Source organism: Falco rusticolus, chromosome 11 (genome assembly GCF_015220075.1).
Source record: "Falco rusticolus isolate bFalRus1 chromosome 11, bFalRus1.pri, whole genome shotgun sequence".
NCBI lineage: Eukaryota > Metazoa > Chordata > Aves > Falconiformes > Falconidae > Falco > Falco rusticolus.
In genome coordinates this window covers 19,035,822-19,056,572 of record NC_051197.1, presented here as the reverse complement: position 1 = coordinate 19,056,572, position 20,751 = coordinate 19,035,822, and the positions used below count along the sequence as shown (strand labels likewise).

General features: G+C 37.2%; 1 protein-coding gene across 7 annotated transcripts in view; it reads right to left on the bottom strand.

Moving 5' to 3' along the window:
- RPAP2 (RNA polymerase II associated protein 2) overlaps nt 1-20,751 on the bottom strand; it is a 63,156-nt gene that overhangs the window by 15,289 nt on the left and 27,116 nt on the right. For 3 of the 7 annotated variants that reach the window (XR_005106813.1, XR_005106812.1, XR_005106815.1), the window contains exons 12-13: nt 7,565-7,714; nt 6,767-6,968 (exon numbers count right to left, since the gene is read on the bottom strand). Coding sequence is in view for 1 of the 7 variants with exons in the window: in XM_037404660.1 (XP_037260557.1) it covers nt 6,959-6,968; nt 7,565-7,714 (160 nt within the window). In the remaining 6 variants the exon portion in view is untranslated. Of the gene's footprint in view, nt 1-6; nt 3,528-5,428; nt 6,969-7,564; nt 7,715-20,751 lie in introns of those variants that run through there. The other 4 variants (XR_005106816.1, XR_005106814.1, XM_037404660.1 and 1 more) reach the window with 4 other exon arrangements.

The window sequence follows — 20,751 nt, the reverse complement described above, 5'->3', positions numbered from 1 at the left end:
TTCAAAGGCCTTCCAAAGAAATTATCTTAATAAGGAAGAAATACTTTTAACTACATTTCTAGTTGTGAAATTTTACAGTAAGCCAAGGATCTTAAGCAGCAAAAAATCTCCTTTTTTTTGTTGAGAGCCCACTGTTCAGAAAAAAAGAATGTATTCAAAAAAGCTTTTAAGTGAAGGGCTTCTCTTCAAAAAAATGAGATTGTGACTCCTAAACAAGGTATGTAATTACCAGGACAACCATTTGCTCTCATTTGCATCAACAGGAGCTTTTTCATCAGAGCTTTAAGCAGTAAAAATACTGCCCTTTGGGGAATAGAAGGCAGTGTCAGGGCTGCGGCTTCATCCCCCATCTTTCTTACTTCTTACTGGGATACTGCAGCAAAAGCCTAGGGACAGTTAAGGCTGATGAACATTTAACCAGTCTTTGTGCAAGAAGGACTAAAGTCAGACTGCAGAGGGCTGTAGGCTTTGGCAGGCTTCTGTGTGAAAGTGAACTGGATGTAAAACTTGCTCAAAAAATCAATAGCCAGTGGGGTTTACAACAGTGCCTGCCTTTATTAAAATGTAATGATTATTCTACCTAATTGAAACACCCAAGTTTTTTATCACAACAAGCACAGGTATTCTGAAGTTACCGTCTAACACAGAACTTCTAAGTGATGTTAGGAATCCAGAGTGATGCCCATCAAATGCTAAAGTAACATACCTATACTTTGAACTACAGCCAGCCTTGCTGAATTGGTACTAGCCAGATTTATAGCCATTTCTTCTATTTGTTACATTAAAAAGTTGGAATTGTCTACAAAAAGCTTCCTCCTGACTGTAGGTAGCACTTGCACTACTGGGATGTTTAGGGAAAATCCTGCTCAGTGACAAATCCTGATTAGGAAGTGTTTTTGAAATGTTTTTGGTTGTTTGTTTTTTTTTTTTTTTTTTTTGCATAATAGGCAAGATAGACATGCCTAACATATGGTTGCTATAAAATACCTTAGATGAGTCAGATCTTAGCTGGCAGCTGTATGCAGGGTTGTTCTGGCTTCTTAGATAACACTACCAATTATGATCTTTTTTGTTAGTTTACTGCACTGTTAAATTATATTAACCTGATTTGTAGACACTCCCATTTTAGTAGAACCAAAAGGCAAGATTTATGATGTAAATCCTGATCTGAGTGTTTACAGCTTAATAAAGCTGTACCCAAAGTCCTTCAAACTCCCTGTAGTGATGACTACTTCTAACCAAATTGTAGGGCTGTCCAGGAAGCTGCTGCTGCCCCACAATGTGTTCCATTCAGTTACATATCCCATGAAATTTAAGAGGCTAAAAAAGTGCCAGAAATGGCATTGATTCAATGTGGCTTGCAATGATGTACCAGTCAATAACCCCACTGGCTTTGTTCTCTGATCTTTGCATGCAGCTCCTGCAGGCAACCATAGCACGCAAAAATGTACTAAAGACTGCCTTTATGTGTAGGCTACCAAAGCATTCTGGGGACTGACTTCTAAGGGGGAAGCTTTCATAGTGGCGAGATGTGACTGCCTTATGATCACCGATGTGTCAGCTCTAGTCTGTTCTGGGAGAAGGGACTCTGTAGGGAGCTGTTGTCTTGGGGTAACTGCAGGCTAGCACAGTAAAACCAACAAACAGGTAGACATCTGGGCCACACTTACTGCGTTATTCTGATTGACACACCTTCTTAAGTCTAGGACTTCAGTCTGCACATTCAACTATGGTAGCAAAGTCACTGGGAAGATAAACCTGGCTCACAGATCCCCAAAACACTGGTCAGAAAGTTGGTGGCCTTTGTTCCTGGTCTTTCCAGCCCTGCCACTACTTTTAATGCTGCCTCAAATGTGATGCTGTACTGACAAGACTATTTTAAGGAGGATGCCCAAACGTATCTCACAGAATCGCCCATTTCCCAGGGCATGAACAGTTTAATAAAAGGGTTGTGCTTGTTTCTCATCTTTCTTCTTGCTAATTATTACTCTTTTTGGCTAGTCCTGGCTGTTTTTTTTAAAACTCCAGGTTGCCTTGCTCCTTGCTCTAGAGCTGCAAGAAACCAAGGGGGACTGACTAACGTTTCTCATACCTGTCCAGATCAGCCACTGAGGCAACATATGCTTTCACTTGCTTTTTGAAATGAGAGTGCTCAAATGAGAGCTACTTGAAGACGTAAGTTTCCAGCTCTCTCCCCCCACCTCACCAAATCCTGTTTAGCACCACAAATGCCACAGTTCATGTTCTACTGTGTCTTTCAGGCAGCCCACCTCTCAAAGCACTGTCTGCAGAGAAAACGTTCTAAGATGAAGAGTCACAAAAAGGAAAGCTCACAAGAGGAAAAGTCTCTAAGCAATATTACTTTCTGTCTTTGCTAATGGAAGGCACGCCTACTTCCTCTGACTCTAGAGGACAACTAGCTGTCAGGTGGTACAGATACGCAGCTGAGAAACAGAGGTCTTTATAGGTGCCTAGCCCTGCCTTGTATACCACCTGCTGCTTATGGAAACTTAAGACTTGCCAAAGAGAGGCTGATTCCGTGTTTTCAATATTTAATGCTCATTGGAAATGACAGTTCAGCATTACCTGCTACTCCACTGAGATCAAGCTAAACCCCACCCCCAGTACTGGGTGTTTGTAAGTGTTTGCAGAAATAAACAGTAAGTATGAAAAGCTGAGAGGCAAATTGTACAACTAGAGCGTAACCTCCTGGACATACTTTCAACACACTAGCATTTTTTTTTCCTGAAGACTGCCACTCACTTTAAATCTTTCGGGTTTAACTCTTACAGGTTAAGAAAAAAAATCTGTGGGAAGTAGTAGCCATGAAAATAACTGAACAATACGATCAGATTGCTTGCAGGAGCTAGTCCCCATTCAGATTTGTGCCACACTATTACTAAATTACTCCAGGGAGAGCCAGTCTACTATGGTCAAAGTTCTCAGCTGACTTTTTCTGCTTTCTTTCTGCCACCAGGGAATAGGGGCAGAGGCATTAACACCCCCCACTTCATACACTGCACAAAGGTATGATATGGGGAACCAAAATTTAATAGCATCATTTCTCTGTGAAGCAAATGGAGACAGGCTAGTACCTAAGGTTGGATGCCTAAATTTAGAAGGTGTGAATACCGCTTTCCCCTTCTTTCTTCCTTTTTCTTCTCTCTGATGCGTTAGCCCTTTTCTCTCCACCAGTTAAAGGTTAGCTGAGACTTAACATCCAGCTGAGCTGCTCATCCCCTCTTGCATTTTGTACAGTCCAGACTCTCTCAGACTATGGAGAGAAGGGTAGGACATGCAGATTCAACAAAAAGATTCACAGAACTGTTAGTCTGCACCATAAAACCACAACAGATGCCTCACTTTTCAACTACTCACTGAGACTGAAGAGTGAAAATACAGGTGAATCTTCTATGTGTTGTGTGAATACTGCCTCTGAGGCCCCAGATGTATCTCATGTATGTACCATGCTCTTAGTTGCTCCCTGCATCGGTCTTGAAAGATGGGGCAGATGTAACTTTCCAGTCCTGCATTAGACAGCAGCACAGCCATATCAGTTATGCTGCTCTAGATGTATTAAGGCACTTTTTTGTTTTGATGGTCTTCAATGAAGTAGATCAGCCATTTTCTGTTTCTTTTAACATAGAATTTTGCATTACTATTTGTAAGCATAACATGATTTGCAAACTTTACTAAGATGCACGATAATCTCTTTGAATACCTGATAATTTACAGGTTACATTGTGACTTGCCTACTCTCCTGAAATAGTGACTGACTATAAAGTGAACCACTCTGAATACTGTTCTGTCCTCCAAAAGAAAAATCAGCAACCTTTGTCAATGGTCACAAGGAATCGAGCAGCAACAGTGAAGGACTCTGCGTTAGGAAATTCAGGATTACAGAGTGCAGTACTTACACTGACAGTATTTACAGGACCATGAATTGAACTTTGATGTTAAAATAAGGCACAAAAGCTTTTTATCCATGCTCTTTGGTCAGCACAAAGGCTGCCCTGAATAACTGAACAATCTGACGTTCTCTATGTGGTCTTATTAACACTGTTCTCTTCCTGAGATTACCTCATTACATCTATAGAAAACTCTGTAAGAAATCCCTATCTGCACTATGCAGGTATGTCACACATTCCTCCTTTGAGGCTAAGAAGCTGCAACAGCATGAAGCAAACTTTGCTTTAAGCTTTAAACTGAACTGTTCTTCTATTCTTTACTATGTCCATTATACAAATCAGGAGAAAAAAAAATAACCACCACAGAAGTCTGGCTGCCCCCCTGCTATTGTAAGAAACACATCATACCATACTTGCCCTGCTAGAGGTCCACTGCCAGACAGGCTTGGATGCTTTACAATGTAACAGCAATGGACTTCTATGACTTTATGGTCCTTATGATATAAGCAGCTGATGGCTTTACCAAACTCACGCCCCGTTCCTAGAGTTGTTTAGAAACAGAGGCTAACATCCCATCTACCCTAAGCCTCAGATCCGCCATGTCCCTACACGCCTGCAGCTCACAAGTCAGTCACTAAAATTTAGCACATCCAAGATAAGGCTCAAACCCGACACTGAAGTGTCAGCTGTTCTCATCTGCTCAGCTAACACAGGGAGGAAAAACAGTAAGCACAGCAGGCGGCCACAAGGAAACAATCTGCCTGCAAACACAACCAAAATGAGAAGTGGGGGTGGAACTGAGCTGAAAAAGAGTAGTCTGTTAAAGGACAGATAGCTGTGGCAGAAATGAGCGTTAAGCTCATAAAGGAGGTCTAGATTTGAACACTTCTAAGCAGTTAAGCTGTGACAAAACATGCTTGTAAAGAAACTACATAAATGAACTAAATTTTTGGTGCTTGAGTTGTGCTCTTTGTACAGCTAATCAAGGCTCACGGATCCTCTTCAGATGAGTCTACAGCCTTTATCCTACTTGAAAATAACAAGTATATGTATACTTTCTGCATTTATTTACACGTGTTTTACTCAAGTCTAAGGGTGATGAAATCATTAAAGGCAAGTGAAAAACATCCTTTCAGGGCATTTCCAGCATGCTACAGAAGTCTTTCTTCTGGAGCGCTGCAGAAGGACATGGAAGGAGAAAGGTTATTCTGTTATTTTAGGGCAAGAAAAAGAATGAGTGAGCTCACTACACAGCAGCCAAGGAGGAGATGCAAAAATCCTGGAAGCTTACTTTTTTTAGCTGCTATGGCAGACAGTCAAAACTGCCACAGTGAACCCTGATAAAGAGGCCCTTGGGCCTGTGATCTATTCACTCTTATTACCAGATCACACATTTCCTACACAGTAAGTTCTGAAGACCAAGCCTAAAAATAAATAACAAAAAAAATCACACCACTAAACTGACAGGAAGTGTAAAAAGTTTCCAAATGAGAGCCATCAAACCTGATTAAACAGTCATATTCCTGGTATGATGTACATTTTAATGCCTTCTAGGTGTACTCAGCACAGCAGCATTGTCATGGGGTAGTTGTAATCTTTATGTCCCAAGGTAAGCGCACATGGAACAGAACGATGACTTGCTCAGAATCTACAGTAAAGTACTAACTAAAAATAGAAATATATGTAACTTCCAAAATCAGAAGCAGATAGATATAAATTCAAGGTTTAAGTTTTGCTTAGAGTATCATACCTATTACTCAGTCTTCTATAAGCTTATCTTTTGGCGAGGTCTTGACCTTCTTTGCATATGTATCAAGTATAAAGTTTTCCATCATGGTACAAAACCAATCTACCTTCTATCCAGATTACATCACACATTCTTATGAATTTGACATCAGACATGCTCTGATCACAACCAGTATTTTTTTCCTATTGCATACTTAGAAAAATGCATAGCTTTAACTCTGCATTAAAGGTTTTCCTCATTCTAAATTGTTGCTTTTACAAGTTATACTGAACATAACTTCCTATTACAAGGTAAGTTAGGAAAAGTCAAGCTTCACCTAAAGAAACCCGACTGCACAATGAGTTTTCCAGGGAAAAGCTGCATGGGCCTCTGTGTGTCAGGGGCAATCAACATGCTTATCCTGATTATCATGAAGGAACTACACAGCAATGAACTAATTAAGTGCAGAGTTTCCTTTTGCTGTCCAATTATAGAAATAAAACAGAGGCATAAACTCTTGCTTCAGCCTTAACTAGGGCTGACATTTGCTGCAGACTAAGCACTGTCAGTTACAACTTTCTTCTCAAGGACAGTGTCCTATGAACTGAGAACTATGCAATAAACCATTTTATGGAATCATTAAGAATTACTAGTAAATTAGTTTTAAATTGCATTTTATAGTCAATTAGTGACAGAAGCAAGTCTAAACAGTCTAACACACACAACTCTTAAATGACTACTGAGAGTCAAAAATTGGTTTTAGTTATCAAAATATATTTTAAAGTCCAAATTACTAACAGTTAGAGGCTGTCTACAAATAACTTTTACACAAATTCAAAGACCACCCCACAAGATAAACAGGCTATATATCAGAAATTTTTGTCTACTGTCACCATCATTCTTAAAAGACTATCGCTCCATGCATAGGGTCAACTAGAAAAATGTCAGCAGCAGTGTTCTTAACACTACAGGCTAATATGCTTTTTGCCCCCCCATTCTTCACCCAGTTCCTGTAGACAAATTTTGGCTGAACATTTCCAAAGCAAGAAAAAAACAAACCAATCCAAATTCATTTCTACAGCTTTTAGATGGTTTTCAGATTATTCATATTTTAACTCATCTTCATGCATACCTTGAACAACTGCTGTTATAATTATCTTCTCCACAAGACTTCAAAATTCTTATTCGTAGGAAGAAAAGGAAAAAGCAGAAGTGCGAGTACAACTAATACTAAATTTCATTTTTCATTTAAAAAAGGTTCCAGTGATTGAAGGTGTTCTTTTGTTCTATGTGCCACTATTGCAGATAGCAGGTGTTAAGATGATCACCTTATTCTGTAGGGAACAAAGGATTGAGATCAGTAATATTAATACACCAATTACTTAACTACCATAATACTATATTAATCAAATTGGTTGAATATGATCAGCATAAATAAGGTATTTGCTCTTAAATTTTTCAGCCTACCCAGGAACGCAAAATGCAATCTTAGTATTATGCAAAAAATACATGACTTTTAGCTCAATTTTGTGTCAGAAAAACTGGACATAACGATTTCATTTTAATAATAAAAAAACCCCATTGAGAATTAGCCATTGTACCCACACGGGATTTTTTTTTTTAATATAAATCATAGTAGAACTTGAGTAAAAATTCCTCCCAAAATTGCAGTAAACCTACTATACATAAACCAACTATATAATCTCAAAAGATTAAAGTGATAAGTAAGCAGCTGGCATTTACTGTAAGTGACAAAATGATGACACTCATTTCCATAATATATGTATTTCTTTAAGATGTACTTTACACATTTTCTACTCTGGCTGATATGATCTGTAGTTACTATGCCTACTTACAAAATGTTGAAAATTAAAACCGTTGCTAACTGGATTAGTTTTATGACAAGCAAAATAGCTTAAAATTGACTGACTGTTCAAGTAGGCAGTCCTTCCTAAATATTCTTGTTAAACTTTCCAGATCTTCATTTGTGAAATGCAGTTCTTCCAGCAATGTAGTTAGGAACTGTGTGTACATCGGGCTTGTCTTAGTATTCTTGAAAAGTGGAGTAATTTGTGACAATCTGGCAAAAAAAACACCCCAAAAACAAACATTTAATACAGAAAAGTGACTTTGCAGTGTCAGATGTAAAAAAGCAAAGCTTGTGAGATTGAAGAAAGGCAGTTTATAACATCACATTTGTATCATTACAGTATGTAAGACTGTATGTACTATATATAATACCAAATAACTGTACCAAAATACAAATTTTTATTAATATGTAGTGAAACAAACAAAAAAATCTAATTAGAAAAAAATGAGCTAGTAGTTTGTATGCCTCCAATCAGTTGTATATTGATGCTATATAATGTAGACAAACAAAATTCAAAACAAAGTGCAAAGTGTTATATAATTACACATAAAAAAGGGAAATATATCAGTCATTATTTTCTTCTTTACCAAAAACTTCCTAAACATTCATACTGTAAAAGCTGTATAGTTCTTTGTATAAGTAAAATATAAAAGAGCTTTTTACCCTAAAGTAACCAAGAATGTTTTAACTACAAATTATTAACAGGGCTCTTTGACAGAAGTTGTACTGAACTGGTAAGTCACACACTGTCAAACTTCATAAAGACATTCAAGAAGGTCACTTACTCGGGCAGTTGTCTCCCTGCTCCATACGCCACAAAACACAGAGTATGTCAAAATAGCAAATGCATTTTGCTTTAAGCCAAGACTTCTCTAAACGCTTAGAAGGCTCTTATAGAGGCATTATGGATTATTATTAATTTTACTTGATGCACGTGACCTCAATTAAATTCTGAATCTGAGGAGGAATTGTGTGAGTAATCGGAGCAGTTTCATTTCTTAGTTTTGACAGTCTACCTTAAAGCAGTTTAAATTACATTTCTTACATCCTGAACCATTTAAAAAATAAGCTTTAAGAAAGCTGGACAAAACTAAAACAAAGCTAACTTAATCTTGAGAAGTTTTCATATGGGATGCTAAACTTCAGTTTTAAAGCTAATACTACAGCAAAGATTTGCTATAGTGAAACTACCTTCTGTTTTGGTAACAAAATTAAGTGCTTAAAGTCTTAAAGTGCCTGCAGTCTTACAGTCCTTAAGAAAAGTAACAGAATCCAAGCAGGAGGTGTGAGATGGAGGAAACTATTTCTGAATTCAGCTCATGAAGTTTAGCTTTAAAATTCAAACAATATTTGGCCTTTCAAAATTTGCTATTCAGCAAAAACACTTTAAAGAAAATCTTCCATTTGGGCCTGATTTTCTGAACTGCTAAGCAGATGGAGTTCATCAAGTTTCCACTGATTTAAAAGTTACAATGAATGGAAGTTGAAAGTAGTTGCCAGCTAGGAGAGTAAAGTACATACATAAGAACAGACAATGGAAATTAAGACGGCATTGGTGCGCATCCCTAAAGAGAGTGTTATTCGTCATCTCAGATCACGGAAACCGTAAAGCACACATTTAGTTCCAGAATCAACAAGAACAGCAAGGGAAGGCATAATCTTCAAAGGATCCACAACCAAACATGCATATTGCTGCTGCTAAAACTTATTCATCAGTTTGGAAGGAGCCATCACCAAGCAGATCATCTACATACATATATCTGTATGGAGATGAGGTGAAAAGGTGAGCTGTCCATTTTCATTTGTGCTTTAATTTTATCCAAATCTATCTTTATCCTAAAGTCCTTTCCTGTTCTCTGCAAAGTATGGCAAAGGTAGTAATAGCTGGATCTACTTCCTAAGGACAAATATTAAGGAGAAAAAAAAAAGAACAACAAAAAAAGAACAAAAACAAGTATTAAAGCTTATGCCGAATGTTAAGTAACTTCAACACCAAATGTTACTGACAAGATCATTTAACAAGAGCTCATATCCCAGCAATAGCTAATTCATCTTGAATACTGTATTTAGATAAAATAATGCCATTGACACTATATAGGAAAGAGTTATTTTAGAGTGTATTTGTGAAATTATGTTCTTTAATAAGGAACTTAAGGTAGTCTACAGCTTCTTAAAAACTTTCCAGCTCAGAAAGCCTTTATGTGAGTAACAACTGAGATCGATATCCCTGCAGTCATTGGCATTAAAACCATCTCTGCTTGAAGAAAGCTGCATATAAAAGAGGATTGTTTTTAATTAAGCAAAAACAGTGACAACGCAAAGGAACTTACAAGACATAGTAAATAGAGTAAATAAATTTTTTTGATTTTGATTAATAAATAGACTTTTAATGTGTTGAATGATTTCCCATTTCTTTTTGGATTCCATTTCAGTACATACACATTTAACTAAGTATTTCAACAACCAAACACTAACACCTGGCAAGAAGGACTTTTAAGAGATGCTCAAAGTAAGGCCACAGTGTGGAAAGAAACAGATGTATACACAAACTCTGCTACATAAACTCTCCCACAAAAGAAAAGTATTCACAGTTGGATTTGTGATTTCTGGACTGAAGCCGTTAGGTTTGTAATGTCCTTCATGACAGACAGGACTGAGTTATTTCTTTCCTGGGGAGAAGTACAGCAGTTACTGTTTAAACTAGTAAAAGAGTGCCCCTGCCAAGGGTTGGCAATCTGCAGGTTGGTTTTTGTCTTATGATGCTTTATCAGCAGGGGAGCAGAGGAAGTGCCTGAGTGACCATTTCAGAATGTTAGTCTGGTGACAAGGACAGCGGGAGAAAGACCTGGAGATGTCGTATTACTAGTCTTCCATTCGCCCTTCTCAGGATTAAGTAGGTTATGTATGAAGAAAGACTGGTGGCATAAACAGCCATGACTTTCTCTGCTGCGAGGTGGCTGTAACATTGCAAAACATTCTTGGCAATTTTGTAGATTTACATGCATTTTTAGCTGAATTTTCTTCACCCTGCCTTGGGCTTAAGAGGATGTTAATAAGGATGTTATTTTTCAAAAAGAGCAGAAAACCTGTGCAGTTTTAAGTAATATTCTAAAACGGAAACCTTTATACCATGAGGCTCACATACTAAGCAGTCTATTTTTTTAATATATGCATATTTTATATATTTGTGTATATATATATAATAATTTATTTATATAGATTTTTTTTGAACTGCAGTCTGTGATATTAGAAAGTTCCATGAATTACAAGCATGTCCTAACTATCAAACCCTGTTTAACACACTCTGTTTAAAGAGTGGCTGTTATAGCCCACACTCAGAAAGAAAAAGGTATTGCTACTGCCAGAGAAACTGCCAGGCATTAAATACCGAGAAACAAAGTTAAAAAAACCAGACATTTTAACTGTGGATAATTTTTTTTCCCTTACCTGACCATTGTTTAAAAGCTGATTAAGCTACTAATTATCAGATAAAGACGGAGACTAAATAAAAAAGTAACTTCAGAGAGGCATATGTAAGTTTCTAGTAATTAGTTAAAAATCGCATCTAGATGAAACAACATGTTAAACACGAATGTATGTGCAAACATTTTGATCTTGGAAAACTCTGTCGTTTTGGCATTTAAATAATGCTTTAACTTGTCATTTGAAAAGCAGTTATCGTCAAATACTTTTCTACTTTTAAGTGGCTGTTGGAACAGAAGCAGAAGCTTCTGTCTACAAAAGGAGCAAGCACAAGCTGCTAGTTTGCACCGAGTGCTAAGTTCCATGCTCTATGTACTGGTCCAATGTATAGTCAACATACTGCCCAACAGAGCATTAAGGGCAGTGCTCTCATCCTTGCATGAAATGCTAACTGAATAAAACCATAATTGTATGCAAATAAGCCAGAGCAGTATTTGAAATCAATTTCAAGACACTGAAAGCTGCCATGACCCTCTCTCTGAGGAAACTATCATGACTAATTCAATTTAACAATATACAGGATTTCAGTTTAAGGATGATGGAACTGCCTCGAAACTGCAGCATCTTCAAAAGATGTAGAATATAAACAGGAAATAGGATACTTGGGACCACAATAACTGGCTACTGCAACAATGCAATAGAAAAGAAAAAGAAAGAAAAATATAATGCTTTTCTGTTACTTCTTTCACATGCTGCCACATGGATGTGGAATGAACTTTTTGTGAATGACGCCAAATAAAAATAAAACAAGCTAAAGGATTAAGTGATTTTAAAACAATCACCTCCAGAAGTACACAAACATAAATGTTACTGCCTAAGTTACACACCCATGCTTCAAAGGCTTGCCTTCAGCACACCCGTTAAAAGGAAACATTCACGCTCAGTTCATGGAAAAGTAGTACAGTATGTATCAGACTTCATGAAGCAGTGTCGTTTCCTGCACACCCACTTATACCATATGGTAAACAGGTCTTTGTAAAGTTTAAAAAGTGTTAAAAATGTCAAACCATATCTGATTGATAAAATTTGTATTTGCTGGCTATTCCACATATGTTACATGTTCAAGAAAAAAAAAAGAAATTCATGTGAAGACGAAGCTATTATTATTAAGCTATTAAATGACATCTGGCTACCGCAAAACATTTACATAGTTTCAGTGCTTCATCTCAAGACCCTTGCTTTCTATGAGCTACTTGCCTTACAAAAACATTTCACAAGTATACTTAGGAGTTTAATCTAAATTAAAATATTTTTAGAAGTCAGTCACATTATATAGAGTAAATTTAATTAATTGATATGGTAATGTGCACAACTCTTTCTTAGATCTATGCAGACCTTAATCAAGACAGCTGAATACATTCAGAAAATATGATGGTGGAGTGATATCTTTATGTAGTTTAAAGCACTGACTGGCACTTCCTACCAAAGGTGTGAATAATCCCTTCTAAAAAAAGCCCTCATTGTACAGCACCATCCTCCCCTCAGACACTGGACCTCAGGAATACCCTTCTGGATTTTTAGTTAAGGTGATCCCCTTTGAAAAAAGTTAAATTTTCAAAGCCACCACTGTGATATCAGCCAGGCAGAGACAGATGTCTGAAAATAGGGTTAAGAACATAGCCACTTAAAAGATTGTTCCTTTCCGTTACACAAAATTGCTCACTTAAAATTACTCAGAAAGTGTTGAGAATGAGTGCACATAAATTTACAAAGTATCATGCAAAGCACTTGTATACTTATGAAGAAAAGCTATATGCTTGTTCTCAATAAAAATAATAATAAGCTCCTCCTACAAAAAGGTAAGTATGGCCTGTCTTCCTAACTTTTCCTAATGGCAGAAGCTTAAAAAAGTAAAAGCAAGTGATTGTGGCAGAAGCCATGGATCTGAACACAATTATTTCAGTCCCTTACCTTATTTGGAACCTGAGCAAGAACAGAATTATAAAGCAGAATGACCAAACAGGCAAGCACCACCCGTCCTTCCATACAAAGCTTTGGAAAATAGGAAATAAACATTTTTGCCAGTTATAGGCATTTGAGCACTGTGGGTAAGTCTCTTAACATAATCATTACAACATAAAAGTTTTTTTCTTTTTAAGTCTCTCAGTTTCTTTCTACCTTTTGTTTTCGGCATTTAAGACTTAATTTTCAAAGTTCATTATAACCAACACGATTGATAACTATTTTTCTATCAGAGTGACAAAGTTACACTAATGATGACAAAAGTTTCTTGAACACTAATTTCAGAACATGGAAATGAAGCAAGAGCTGGCAGTACTTCTTAATTTTTTTTCCTTCCCCAAAAGGGACTTGGGGGACCTTATTTCTCTCTGCAATGGCCCCAAAGTTACACCAGGGGAGGTTCAGATTGAATATTAGGAAAGATTTCTTTGCTGAAAGGGTGATCAAGCATTGGATCAGGTTGCCCAGGGAGGTGGTGGAATCACCATCCCTGGAGATGTTTAAAAAGCACAGTCCTGGGTTAACACTTGGATGTGATGATCTCAAAGGTCTTTTCCAACCTAAATGATTCTATGACTCCAAAACCACAGACTACTGCATGTGTACTACAGGGAGCGTGCCAACAAGCCTCTGATCAAGGCGCCATCAATAGACTCTTGCCAAGGGTCTCTACCTGCAAGGAATTCCAATGCATTTTTTACTGTCTGTGGACAGTCAAAAATTGGACCATGGTTATGAGCAATCTAGTCCTCTCATCCCACCAAGCACTTTACCTGAAGGTCTGGTAACATGCACTAGGTACACTTAAAAGAGTAAGAGTGCTTACAAGCCTCTAACACCAGTTTGGGGTGATTTAACATAGCTATTAAAGGTTCCCTGAGATCAAGCAGCCATTCCAGCAATGTGCCGCTAGCACTATGCTCAAGCTTATTTGCTCCATTGATATGACATAAAGTCATGTCACATTGTTAACAAGGACTAGTTTAGGAGAAACAATGCTAAAAAACATAAAGCAACATAAGCATGCAGGAGACACACTCTGGAGTTTTTCATCATTACCTGTCAACTACTACAATAAAGTATTAAACAGAACCCTATCTGAATAGAAAAATCCTTTACACTAGCAATCTTCCAGGGCATTGTCAATATTCAGCCACAAATGAAAAATATTTTAAAGGAAACTCTACACTGAAGCGTGTTGCTGGGATTTGGCAAGGACTGGTTAGTGATCCAGTGCTCTTTTTGTGTGTGTGATCAAATGGCTCTGAAAACAGAGCAGCTTACCGAAGTCTAAGCCGTTAATTCAAAAGCAGGGAATACCACCATTGCGTGGGTCACAGATAATGGAAATTAATTTGGAAGTCTGTCAAATTTCCCTTCAAAATGCACACTTGCAAGACTACTAACAAGTCAATTCCAGATTGGGAAAAACAAAGTCATGAATGTAGGACAGCCCATCTTTATGAATAATGAATTGGTACTTAGAAGAATTAAGTTACAAGGCCATAAAACCACAAGATTTCCAGCTTTCCCCCCTCCACATACTTCATATGTTTTTTGGTGAACATCTGGGACAGTATTACAAAATATCAACTGCTTTTGAGATTTAGAAAGACTACTAACATACTCTTCTTTCCAGCTCTGTGCCTACAATTTTGAGTTGGAATCATGAGGGAAATAATCTCTGATTGCTTCTGCAAGGTATAAAGGATTGGAATGGTACTGCATGGATCGAAACAAGCTGTATGCAGCAATGTCTGCTGGCAAGTGGTAGGAAAAGTATTGTTTTTCAAACTGACCCTGTGGAAGACTGATGAAAAGGTGCTCTCCTGAGAAGCCCAGAACAAACCCTTCTGCACTAGAGCGGTTGACAGCCAAGCTGAGCATGTTGTACCACTTCTTGGACCAAAGGCAGGTTATAGGACGGTACCAAAGAGGATGTCATTACTTAAGACAGAAGCCCCTAAAGTTGTTTCAGTAATACAAGGTACTTCAATTTCACCAGCTGCCCAAGACTCCCTTGGCAGCTGTCCACAGTAAATTTCCTACTCCTTGCATTGTAAGTAGGAGAGCACAAAACCTCATCCAGAGATTTAAAGACACTTTTGAGCAGATTCATAAAAACTAATTTCAGTATGGTACTGCAGATCACTCTCAGTAACAGTTCATCTCATTTAGTGTTAGAAATCCTCTAGAAATACACAAAGTCATGTTAAATGAATGGATGGGGACAACCATGCCATTATAATGTGTTCTACTGCATCAACACACAAGGACTGGGGTGTTGTGGTTCTGTGTTGGTTTTGTTTGCTGGTTTTTGGTTTTTTTTAAACTTCTAATATATTTGCACTACTTTTATGTTACAGATTTGATGGGCTTAGCAATGCAATAAAAATGCTGATTAGTCAGAAATACCATTCTTTTAATATAGCAGTTTTATAGAATACAGTCTTAGATTCCATTTTATGTTCCTATCAAGTCTCCAACACAACTGATTAAACAGAAGTAATTGTTTTGTTTAAGACAAATGGCTAGATTGAGTCAGTTCAACAAGTGTTACAGATCAGCAATAAAACTCATTGAAATAGGTGTGCATTACAGCCCATAGACCATCTGTCTGTACGTATAACTGAAGTGTTGCCAGCCTATCAATCACTTAATAATAGTGCTTCATTCAGTTCATGGGGTGAACTGAAACACGTGCTGCGTTTATCTGTTTCATGAACCCCGGCTGAAAGGTGCTCATTTTAACAGAACAAGTCAAAGCATCTCTGTAATTCTGAACGTTCTTCACAGTATATTTACTGCTTGCATAATTTGAGGTAAAGTCCCTCACTTACCAGTGTATGACTGGATACAGTACACTAGGGACAGCAATTTTGTTAGTAAAGGATCTTAAATCACATCAGGGATTTCCACAGACCTTGAAGTATAACACATTCATCAGGCAAAAGTTAGTATCAGACAGAAAGCTGATCTGAAGCCCAATGTGAGAGTAGCTGTAAGTTAAAGATGCAACACCAGGGAACTTAAAAAAAAATTATAACCTTTGGTATAATTAAGTGGTTACAAAATCACGCTGTTTTAACATACACTCAGAAATTAGAAAACATTACAGCTGCAACTTATGCAATTTAGCTGTTATGCTCACAGCTTTGGTTAAAAATACCCCACTTGTTTCCTATAACTTTAGTCTGAGCATGATTTAAAAAGCTCAACACTTAAAAAAAATACCAATACCCTAAAAGTGAAAGACTGTCTCTAGAGTGAACATTTTCCATTAGAACACATTAATATTTGACAGACAATCTTGAACTAGAAGCATCTAACTTACAAGATGCAGAAATATTTAAATATATCTCTGGAATTAAGTCTTTTAAATTAAACAATACTAGTGTTGAAAAAAAAGTAATTGTGATCAGTATCATTTGCAACTCTGAAGTTAAAGCAACCTGTAATTTGGGGCCCTTTGTTAGCATATCCTATCAGTCAAAGAGGGAAGTCGGTATTCAGGGGCAGTTTTCTTTGATCTCCCCAAATATATTCCTATATTCTATTTTCTTAATGCAAGATAAACCACCCTAAAGGCCACAGCGTTGAATGATAACAACTGACAGAAATAAAGAGGCAATTTTCTTACTAAGGAAAAAAAAAAGCTACTTCTGGTCTAGTTTTAAATATAGCCTGAAGATCCTATTCTCATCACAAAGACAAGAATTTTGTAGCTAAAGTGCAACTTATGTTTTATTTATTATTTAACTTCCTTTCATTATTGTGTACTGACTTGTCCACAGAATCCAGCACAGACACTTTAATCCTCTGATGGCAACAGAAACTAAATTATTCATAGTTTAAAATTTTTGTCCACTACATTTCAATCAATGCTACAAACACCGATGTAAAATCAACAACTGGAATTCCTACATAATCCAGTATAGGGCAAAACTTAAGGTTCATTCAAAAGTTAACTCTGTTACTCATTTCTACTATCTTAATTTTTTCCTACGCAGCTTCCACAAATCTGGTCAAACAATTTTTCTCTTTGATAGATGTTTATGTATATACTTACAGAAAACATATTTTTCTTCTTTTAAAGTTCACCTTCCTCACACACTTTTCATATAGTTTGTGTCCAAACCTAAGTGAACTTCCGCTCCCTTTTAAAAGGGCCAAAATTTCACTTATGGTGCAGCCATGTGGATACAACTAGCAGTAAGAGGAAAGCATACCTACAATAACAAAGGTTTATCGAACCATTTGGTAAAAGTTCTTACTATTAACCAATCAGTTATTTGTAGTCAAACAGGCAACTGGCAATTCAGAAAACAATCCAAGGCGCATCTAAAGCTGTACCAGCCCAAACACTACTCTTTATACAACTGGTTAGAGAGTTGGGTCATGCCCTTGGGACCAGGCTGCACAGCAGAGTTCCCTCGTGTCATATCATGCTCTCCTCACACAGGCTTTGGACGCTGATTGAACATTTGCAAAGTACTTTGCTGGTTCTACTCTAACATACCATATAAAAGAGTTCAGTTTCTGTTTTTCTGTTAGGCTGTAGAAGGAAATTTTTTGCAAGGTGCTCCCTGTGTTTTAACTGTACTATGCAGGGGAGATGTATTGAGGCAACAGGCTTATAGCTGCCTTATCAGGTACTGAAACTGTTTAAAATGGATTTAATAAAATACAAATATACTGGGTCTTTTTATTTTTTTTAACCTAACGAACAAACTATTGTTTATGCCATTTTTTCCTCCCCCCTGAAAGTTAAAGATCACTCCATCAGCTGCCAGCTGTTATTTATAACAGCCAGGTGAATAACTTCAAAGACCCTGCAATGAAAAGATTTTATAATTATGTTGCACTGATACAAGACACAGAAAAGGAAAAAACTTGAGTAAATTCAGACTGTCCTCAAAATATTAACTTCTCTTAAGATAGATGACCTTTGACTTTTAATGAAGGACAAATAAAACACTTTCTTACATATAAAAAATTCTGTTTAGGTCAGCAATTAATTTTACAGGCAAAGTAAAAGTGGAATGCAAAGGCACACCCAAAATACGTGTTAAAATACATGTCTTCAAAGAAACTATCGTGAGACATTTCATCAAATGGTGTAACAATTCAGTATAGCCATTTAGTGTTACCTGTGTCAGTGCTGTACACTGTACTTGAAGAAAACATACCTTAGAATGTACACTGTATATACAAATAACTGAAAAAATTAAATTAATAATGCCTCAAAAATTAGACAAACATCTGAAACTCAATTTCTGTAACTCATAATTATGTTGTGGTAAAATGATACAGAATACAATTCTTCTCAGCAAGTAACTAGAAAATTGCATTTCTCGTTATTCCCATATTTCAGTTCCCTGTGAGCAACCAGTAGCACATAAACATGATAGCAACAATTTTTATTCAGCTGAGAGAAAATTTACAAGTCTATTGCTTTGTGCAATTATTTTAACCCTTGCAATGCAAGTAACACTGTTTCTTCTCATACAGTATTGCTCCTGTAATGCTCCTTCTCAGCAAGTTTCCTGACCTTATATATGCACACATATGTGTGTGGGTGTGCAGGTTGACAGCCAGCAGTGTGTTCAGGTGGCCAAGAAGGCCAACAGCATCCTGGCTTGTATTAGATACAGTGTGGCCAGTGGGACTAGGGCAGCGATTGTCCCCCTGTACTTGGAACTGGTGAGGCTGCACCTCGAGTCCTGTGTTCAGTTTTGGGTCCCTGACTATGAGACAGATATTGAGGTGCTGGAGAACATCCAAGGAAGGGCAATAAAGCTGGTGAAGGGTCTAGAGAGCAAGTCTTGCAAGGAACGTCTGAGGGAAATGGGGTTGTTAAGCCTGGAGAAAAGGAGGCTCAGGGGAGACCTTATTGCTGCTCTCTACAACTACCTGAGAGGAGGCTGCAGTGAAGTGGGTGTCTGTCTCCTAAGTAACAGGTGATAGGATAAGAGGAAATGGCCTCAAGTTGCACCTGGGAAGGTTTAGATTGGATATTGGAAAAATTCTTCACTGAAAGGCTGGTCAAGCATTGGAACAGGCTGCCCAGGGAAGTGGTTGATATAAATATATATATATATATACACACCCCCACACACCCCCTGGAGGTATTTAAAAGACACATAGATGTGGCACTTTGGGACATGGTTTAGCAGGACTTGGCAGTGCTAGGTTCTAATGGTCGGATCTGATGACCTCAGAGGTCTTTTCCAACCTAAATAGTTCAATGATTCTATAAAATAAAGTCAGTTCCCTTCAGGGAACTGTCCAGGAAAGGAACTACATATTTCAGAACATTCAGCAGGTGGAAAATGACAGCACATTCCCTGCAAGCGTTTGCTTGTGTTATGCTGATCCTGTAATGCTAAGCAGTTGGCTTCATGAAGTACTTGGGGATCACTGTTTTTAACATAGGCTTGGTCTGTCTAATGAGAAAGAAGTCAGCCAACACTCTGGAAAAACCCTGATGTTACAATGCAGCAACAAATTCAGGGACCTGTGACTACTTTAACATTACAGTAATGATACGTAATGGTCCTATTTGCCCCCTCTTAAAATGATATTTAAGAACTCTATTTTCAAATGCTTGGTTATTTAAAAATTACTACCATGACTGCCATCAACGCAAATATCATACAGGTCTGGCAAAAAATAATTACTTGGGCAATCATATGCAAAACAGTTTCCAGATTTCTTTAACAGTGGATTAGAAAAACCTTTAGTCAGACAAGAAGGCTAAGGAAGCACCAAGAATAGCTCAACATCTACAGTTTCTTATCGGGAGTACTCTTCATACAAAGTTTAGCTGGATCAGAGACTGTATTTCACCTTTTTGTATAAATAGATATGGCTGCAGGATGATTTTTTAAGAAACAAATGGAGTATGGTACCCACCTCTATATTACCATATTCCAAGTTGTTACTACAACATTAGTTCACAGACATGAAGCATCAGAAATTGTATGTGTGTGCCATTTAAAGCACTTACATTTGCTCCAAAAGGCTTCAATTTAGCTTACTTATCTGCATAAAGCCAAGGCAAAAAAAAGTTCACAATATAAACCCAGAAGAAATTGCTATCAGCTGTTTCTCTCTAAAACATCTAAGTTTCTTAGGTACACATCTAAAGGACAGGCCTTGTTTAAAGAGCCTCAATTTATTTGAAGTCTGTTTCCTGCTAACCAGCTGACAAATCAAAGGTACTGCTCAGTCCTACCATTTGTTCCTATTTCCCCCTCTTTCTCAACTTAGTCAAAATTTTAAAAAATTAAAATTTATTTTTACATTGATCTTTAAATCCTTCTCATCTTCTACTCATTATTTTTTATGTTCCACAAGGTCTTCCTGTGACACCTCTCAAATTCGGGAATCTACACCATTGAAATCTTTGGGCTACTTAGCTACATGAAATTAAGCACAGGTGTAAGTCTCTATAAGGTTAAAAAAAGCTAGGATGTAAGCTTTTGAAAGCCTGAACCTTTTAAATACTTAGTAAAATATACACTGTTGTATAAATTATTGTGCACCTAAAGTGGGGCAATTTAATATCTAAAAGATGCCTTTATATGCAAACCTGGTACATTTTATGAATTAAATGTTGCTTCATATACATAATTTTCGCAATTGCTGGACTTTTTAGCTGCCATATACTGGTAATCTATTCCTATCAATTCATTATCTCAGCGATATGCAAAACCAACAATTTCAATAAGGATTGAATAAAATATACTGTCTTACAGTTAAAACAGCTACAATGCAATATGCTTAGGTAAATAATTTGT